We start from the raw sequence: 8,306 nt of genomic DNA, 5'->3' as shown, positions 1-8,306 counted from the left end.
ATATATATTTACAAATATATTCCAAAAACATGAACAAATGAATCAATCTGAATTCCAAATTTTTTTTTAATTTTTCCTTGGAATACAGAAGATAAGCCCTAATTGTCAAGTAGTTATCAAATCAAGAGAAAGTATTCTATAGTAAATCCCATATAAAATCAAACACAGATGTAAAGATGATATGTATAATACAATACCACACAGGGGCAGGATCTTTTGAAATGATGTAACTGGATTTATTATATACACATATCCAAAGCCATGTAAGTAAATACACCCTGGGCTAACAGATAGGAATTAAGTTTGTGCAGAAAAGAGCAGAGATCTTTAATAATAAAGCCTATAGATGGGCTCCAGAGTTCATGGGAACATGAAATGTATTTTCTGATTAAACAACTATAGATTTTACCAGATTCTGAAAGGAGTATATGACCACAAAAGTTTTAAAAAGCACTGCAATTATGGTTTCTCATTGTAGTATTGTATTATCCAGAAAAATTCAGTAGGCTAGATCATTAATCAATTGAATGCAATCTATAGAGGAGTGAAAAACTCATTCATAAACCTATAATTTAGTAACTTTAAGAAGGACCAACCATTTGGTATCTTCTTATGACCTGAAACAAAGAATTATTAAAATTACTTAATTCATTAAGCCAAAAGTTACCCAAAAAGTATCACAAATTTTGCTATAAATATATATATATATGTATATATATATATACACACAGAATGAATTATCTTAAGTATCACATTTTTGTTCAATGCTATCATACTGATTTTAACAAATCAATGAACTAAGTTATCACAGTCCTCACCCCCTAGTTCACATGAATCCAGGGCTGTTCATTTAACAGAGATACACACATACCATATTCTCTCCCCTCAAGTACAAATCTCTTCTGAAACTACGAGCAGTCTTCCTTATCCACAAAATGACTCCCTTAATATAATAACCTACAGCTTTCTTTTATATTACCATGATATCCAGTACCAAAAATGGTTAACTCCATATACCACATTTAGAAAGTGTCTTTAAATAGCTACATTCATGTTGCCTTTACATTTAACTATTGTCAATCAAAAGAACCTCTAATGGCATAATACAAGGCTACTTCAAGAAGTTCATGAAAAAAAGGAATTAAAATACAAGTTTATTTTGATGCAAAAATAAAATTTTTGCATGGATACTTTTTCATTACACTAGTTTTCCATGAACTTTCTGAAGACCCCCCCCCCAGTATCATCACAGGTAAAATCTAATCAGCCCACAAACAGCACTTATTTAAAGTGACTTTATAGCATGCTAAATGACAGCAGACCCCAAAAGCTACTTATGCAATAAACATGCAGAGTATTTTAATATCATTTAAAAATATTTTAACCTTTACATTTTTAAATATCAAGGTATTCAAAAAAGCTTGCCCCATACAAAGTTTAAAATTCTACCTAAATACATTCTTGCAATAATTCTAAAAACATGCAATACAGTCCAAGATGTTTCACACCACAGCAGGCATAGAATAAGCAGCAAAGCTACTTTTAAAACACATGCCAATGAAAATTTCATTTAGTCAAAATACAAGCAAAACAATCCTGGAAGGGACATAGTCCAGTGGTCAAGTTTAAGCAAATGGAAATTCAATTAAGTGCATGTTTCTACATGTGAACTAGGTGATGAAAATTTAAATGAATGGATGACTAATGCCAACAATGTCTAAAAAAGGGGAGGGGTGTTATGAAAGTTGTAATCAACTAAGTAATGAGATAAAAAATTAAATCATGATGATGAAATCATGCTTTAACCTATACACTGGTGACACCCAGATTTTGGACTTTGAATATAGAAATTTAAAGAAAAAAGATGTTTCATCCCTTTTCTGTATACCTCTAACTTATTTTTACAGTAAAAAAATAAGAGGTGAAGGATCACACTAAACTTCTTAAATCAGAGGAGATATTAAATCAAGATAGGCCATTTTTCACACAACTCATATAGGGTGGCATTTTTCTAAACAGATCTTGAAAGCTATCAAATTTTTCTTGTTAAATACTAAAGAATTTACATTTTACATAATGTCTTATATCAATCTTCTACCACTGTTTAAAAACAAAATAACAAGGTATACGTTCAACACGATAAACATAACAGGGCAGATCTAAGGCTATTCTAAATCTAAAAGAAAACAAAACAGTGGAACTAAGCGCAACTTTCTACCTTCTATGGCTGTGCTAATAAAGAAGCCACCAACCAAATGGGGCTGCTTAAACTGAACTGAAACTAGATAAAATTTAAAATTCACTTCTTTGGTTGCAGTGGCCACCTTTCATATTCTCAAAAGCCACATGACCAGTGAGCCCACACTGTCTGGTGCAGGCTGAAATCTGCACTGTCACTGAAAGTTCTCTGGAGGGTACTGCTCCATACCATGACATGATGGAAAAGAAAAGTCACAAGGCGCTGAATAGTGGGGGAGTAATATAAGTAGGGCAATGCGATTTTGTATGTCATACAATTTGCAAATTATGTGAACACCATCGCCTTAGAACCACTCCTTTCCCCCATGTGCCTTTACTTCAAAGACAGATTAAACCATATACCTAAATCGTGACCCAATTTTAAAACAAAGATTCCAAAAAATGCTTTAACTAATTTATACCAAATTCCCATAAAAGTCAGCTTTCACTCATATATTTTGCCACTTAAGTATCAAAGAGAAGGTAAAGTATTTCAAAACAAAATGAAGAAAGTCGATTCATATAATAAGACCTTCCAAACCTCTGCCAGTTGCATCCTGTTCCACATTCTGGCTACAACTTGCCCACTGCTACAACCCAGCCACTTAGGCAACTGTCCCCACACTAGACGTGTGATGGGCTTCGTGGTGTTTGGCAAAGGGCTAGCTAATTGGTCACCTTAATGTTTCTGTTTACACATGCTGACCACCTGATGCCTGTGAATTACTAACAGTTTACCCTGTGAGTAGTACATTAGCACCCTTAAACCTGTGAAAACTACTTCTCTCAGCTACTCTGAATCAATGGATAATACGTGATTAATTTAAGCAAACTGCACCTATCTCTCCTCTTAATTACTAAATTTCACAAGTTAAAATTCTCAGAGACTCACTGAAGTCTAAGATAAAGGACTGTAAGTGGCTTCTAGAAGTGGCTGTAAGCTCTATACGAAGAGAAGGAGAAGGGGAGGAAGACAGAAAAGGGCAAAAGCTTCAGGGGTTTATTACTCTCCAGTGACATAGAGGGTATCACCAGCGTCCCAAAGTAGCCAATTCTACTTTAAAAGTCAATTGGAATTTTTAAAAATGTAGTAAGATAGGGTAGCCCATCTTCACGCAGAGTCAAATACTTTAAAAAGTCTAAAAAGGGATTATCAAAACTCTACGCCAAATATTTCAAAATATTAAATATTAATGAAAATATGCCATAGGCACAAAATAAATATTATTACCTACAAATTTTACCAATACTTTAATTGAATTTCACAAGCCACAGAAAGTTTTGGCTTTTTTAATCTCCCGAGTATAGCAATATTGAAATAGCTTTGTTCCACTACTCATGTATGAAAATCACATTGTGACAATTGTATTTAGAAAACAACAGGGATATATGTTATTTTCTTAAAAATACCTTGCCATGTACACTGCAAGTACTAATATCAGTGCTTCCTTCCTAAAAACAGAACATGCCTGGAAATTTGGTCCTGTTGACCTTAAAGCCATTTCAGCCCAATTCGTTCACTCTGTACCTAAGTCGGAAGACTTGACCACTGAGATTATTCAAATCTAACACTAGACTGCCTGGGCCACAAAAGCAATAAAGTATCTCTACCTCTCCACCCCAGAGGTCTCCGTTGCGATGCTGTGAACAATGAACAGAGAGCTAGATTTAGAATTTAATTCCAAAGAGAAGATTCACAACTTGTTAACAAAAGATAAAGCACTAACTGTGTCCTGCACACAATACCATTATTCAATTAACAGTTAAAAAAAAAATTGCTTTTACTGGTATACACAGTATTTATAAAGCCAGCAATATAAAACATTCATCAAGCTATTGTATTATAATTCAGTAATTAAGCATTGTTGGTGTAACAATTAAGAAATGTATATTTTGCCTTATAGATTGGTATCTTTAAACAGTAATCGATCTATGAGAACAAGAGTACTTACTGTCCCTTGCTGCATCAAGGAAGTAAAATAAAAGGGCATCCTGTACATATTATGCCTGGGGCCTGCTGCATCAATGTACCTTTTCAGCCCTTTAGCGTCTAAGCACTTCTAGGGGCAGGTAGCCTATTTCAGTCTGGCCAGCCTGGGCACATGTGCGCGCGAGCATGTGCCCATCTCTTCTTTGCTGGTAGGTTCAATCTGCCTTCCCATTCCATCCACTCGCTGATTTGGAACCTATGCTAAAGATGCCCAGTGTGCCCTCCTCATCCACAGGACAGCCAGCATATGCCATACCATCCCTTCTCCAAGCCGAACACTGCAGTCTGCTCTAACTGTTCGTCACAGAAAAGGTTTCAAACTCTCCCCCATTCTAACTGTCGCCCTCAGGACATAATCTAACTTCATAGGGTTCTTCTTAAAGATGGGTATATTCTGGACAAGTCTATTTCTGACCCAGATGATGGAATGTATGGTGAGAGGTGTGGAGTTCTTGTTTTGGAAAAGAAAAAAATGCTACCACCATTGAATGTAAGCCATCATGGACGCTCTGTGGCAGAGGTCTGTCACTCCACATCCATTCAGCAAGGAGTTATTAAGCATCCACAAAGTACCACGCTACCATGCTAAGTATATTCTTGAAAACAAAAAGTTAACCATATTTTACCTAGTATTTCATACGAATCACATATAAAAACTAGCCAAATCTTCAGATTGTAGTTTACATAAAATATAGAATTTCATGAAATACATATGTAAGCACAATCTAATTAAGCAGAAATACTAGTACTGAACTGAAATTCCATTTAGTTGTCTGTAATGGACGTTAATAAACAAAACTAAATTTTCCTTATTTGATCAGAGGTCTCAGTAGCCAAGGAAGCTCTACTACTAGAAGATCAAGTTTCATCTCACAGGATGGCTGTCTTTCTCCTCCTCAAAGCCAGAGTCACAGCAAGGAGGCCAGCGTGACAGTGGTGACATCAGTGTTCACAGTCCTACCTGTCCTCCTGCTCCCGCCCTATCTCAGCTGGCTTACGCTCGCTGGCTTATGCATGTAATTTTCCTACAAGATATCTTCTAATTAATCAGGAATTGCCATGTAAAGGAAAACACTCATTTAAAAATTATAGTATGGCAGCCAGCCAGTGGCATGGTGGTTGGGCTGCTGGACTCCCACATGGTTGTTGGCATGGTGGTTGGGCTGCTGGACTCCCACAGGGTTGTCTGTGTTTCCAGTCTCAGACCTGGTGGCTTGCTTTGTCACTTTTCCTCTCTCTTTCTGTCTCTCTCTGGTCAAATTAAAAAATAATAAGCATAGCGATTCAATGTATGAATAATAATAAAAGATAAAATAAATTTAAAAAGAGAAATAATAAAAATAATAATCATTTAAAAAAAGAAAAAGCTATTTGATGATGGTGATATGGACAGTAATGTCTTTGTCTTGACTGATACGCATGGTAATCATGCTGGAAAAAGAAACGTTATACACTGTAAAGATATATGTGAATAAATGTAATATAAAAAGTTTAAAAATCAAAAATTAAAAATAATAATAAATTGAATTAAATAAATCATCCTTTAAAAATAAAAAAAAACAATATGACCGTTGAAAGGAAATTATACTTATCTACTTTCATAGACACTCCGTATCACAGGGTGACCAAAAAAAGATGACAATCCCTAAAATGCGACTTGAATTCTTTTCTGAAATATTCTTACAAGATTAAAAAGTTAATCCTCTCTGACAGAGCAGTCAAAAGGATTAAACGTAAAACTTCAAAGCCCAAAGGGTTAGAGGGGAAGCCCTGAAGTCTGGCGCTTTGGGACACCTAGACACTCAGCTCTGTAGCAGTCCTCTACAGCCTAGCCGGAGGCAGCGGATCTCGGCCACTTTGGCTTTCAACACTGATTTTAGCAACCCAGGGAGTCAACTTAATTTTGATCTATATTAAGCCTGTAATGGCTATCCAGAAGAAGGAGTAACAGTATTCCATCAGGAAACCATTTATGTACTGGTCATGTGAAAAAGGAATGGTAAGTGTGCTACACCTCAATTAGAGCTACTTCTACCATTATCACAGCATTCTACTACTCTTCACAGTGTTCAAAATCCTTATTTCAGAGTGGATCCCTTAGCCTAGTGGTTAAAGGAGCCAGAGCCCACATGGCTGAGCACAGTGAAAATCCCAGCCCTGACAACTTAAAACACATTCTCGGCCTTTGAGTGCCTGCGCCCCAAATCCCAACAGGAAGGAGAAATGGAGTTAAAAGGATTGTGGCATACTACACCCCATCGGTGGTGCTTTCTCCCTCTCTGTCTCTCTCTCTAGTAAGCACATGTGCCTTTCAACAGTTATTTTAAATCCTTATTTTAAAAATGTACTAAAAATGACTTTTAAAAAATCCACAGGTAGAATAAAATGGTAACAAATAAAATACTTTTAGTGTTAGCCACTATGTAATCCTTTTTTTTTTTTTTTAAGAATTATTTTACTTAACTCTATTTGTTTATTTATATATTTATTATTTATTTATTTATTTATTTATTTTGGAGAGGTTTTTGCTATAGGGCGCGTGCGCTCGCCAGACAGACAGAGAGAGACATAGAGACAGAAAGCGAGAAATCACCCCCCAGGGGGGATGGTCACGCCGCAATCCCTTCTCCTCCATTCTCCTCTCAGGATCTTGGGCACGCACGCACACGCGCCCGGCGTGAGTTTTAAGCTACCGGGTCCGGGACGCGAACCGCGGTTGACTACGTGGGAGTCCAACGACATAGTCATTACACTAACTGCTGGTTCCCCTATTTGTTTATTTTTTAATTTGACCAGAGAGGTACAGAGTAAGAGACTGAGAGTGAGAGTGAGAGAGAAAATGAGAAAGCAAGCCACCAGGTCCAAGACTCGAGCCGTGGTAGGCTATGTGGGAGTCCAGCACTCTTAACAATTATGCCACTTGCCAGCCCCACCACTATGTAATCTTATACCCTAATTGTGCAATCTTCATTTACACATTACCACATAGGGATGCTCCCCTAGTAAGAAGCACTTTGGTAGCCCCTAATTTTATCATATCAAGGACATCACAGGGTCAGAATATCCCCTAAAACAGAGACACAGTTACTAAGGGGTTTCATACAAAGTTGATGTTCACTATCCAATATCTACTTCAAGTGTGTATCAAAATACAATAAAAGTTCATTCTGACATTTGCAAGTGGTAAGAGGACCTTTTATTTACAGTTTTCATTTATTTTCCAGGAAAGAAATTAAGCCTCCAGATGACAAAAATAATTTTCCCTCCACCATTATCACTGAAAATAAAACAAGCTCCCACCCCACCCACCATGGCACCAGCACATACCTGGTCTGTTAATTCTGTCAATTTTATCCATGCTGGGCGATGAGAGCCGGAGCCGAGGGCTGCTCTGGTTGGAGTTGTCTGATCCCACATCATTGAATGAATCATCAAGTGTCAGTAAGAGTTCTTTTACACATTTATGACAGATACTATGTTGACAAGGGAGAATCAATGGGTGGGTAAACAGCTCTTTGCATGCTGGGCAAATGAGTTCTCTTTCAATATTCTTAATGGAAACCTTAAAGTGATAAAAAAAAAAAATCAGAGTCAAAGGCTCTCCAGGGGTATATATATTAACATGCTTAAACCTCTTGATTAAGTACATATATATGGTTACCTTTCCAAAAAGAATTAAACACTTTTTTTTTTTGAGAGGTTTTTGCTATAGGGCACGTGCGCTCGCCAGACAGACAGAGAGAGACAGAGAGACAGAAAGCGAGAAATCACCCCCCCAGGGGGGATGGTCATGCCGCAATCCCTTCTCCTCCATTCTCCTCTCAGGATCTTGGGCACGCACGCACACGCGCCCGGCGTGAGTTTTAAGCCACCGGGTCCGGGACGCGAAGGCTTCCCAAGGTCAACTACGTGGGAGTCCAGCAACATAGCCATTACGCTAACTGCTGGTCCCAAGAATTAAACACTTTTTAAGAATTATTTTATTTAATTTTATTTATGTATTTATTTTAATTTGACCAAAGAGGGACAGTGAAAGAGAGAAAGAAAGAGAAAGTGAGAGAGAGAAAAGGAAAGTGAG

General features: G+C 37.1%; 1 protein-coding gene across 2 annotated transcripts in view; it reads right to left on the bottom strand.

The window, feature by feature from the left end:
* Window positions 1–7,790, bottom strand: part of TRIM36 (tripartite motif containing 36) — a 38,439-nt gene extending 30,649 nt beyond the window's left edge. The window contains exon 1 of one of the 2 annotated variants that reach the window (XM_014583383.2): window positions 7,556–7,790. In XM_014583383.2, the coding sequence (XP_014438869.1) occupies window positions 7,556–7,586 (31 nt within the window). In that variant the 5' untranslated portion in view covers window positions 7,587–7,790. The remainder of the gene's footprint in view (window positions 1–7,555) is intronic. The other variant, XM_027767454.1, reaches the window with a different exon arrangement.
* Between the last annotated feature and the right edge of the window lie 516 nt (window positions 7,791–8,306).

The sequence above is a fragment of the Tupaia chinensis genome, unplaced genomic scaffold, assembly GCF_000334495.1.
Source record: "Tupaia chinensis unplaced genomic scaffold, TupChi_1.0 Scaffold144269_1, whole genome shotgun sequence".
Taxonomy (NCBI): domain Eukaryota; kingdom Metazoa; phylum Chordata; class Mammalia; order Scandentia; family Tupaiidae; genus Tupaia; species Tupaia belangeri.
The sequence above is the reverse complement of the archived record's forward strand: the minus strand, read 5'-3'. Positions and strand labels throughout refer to the sequence as shown.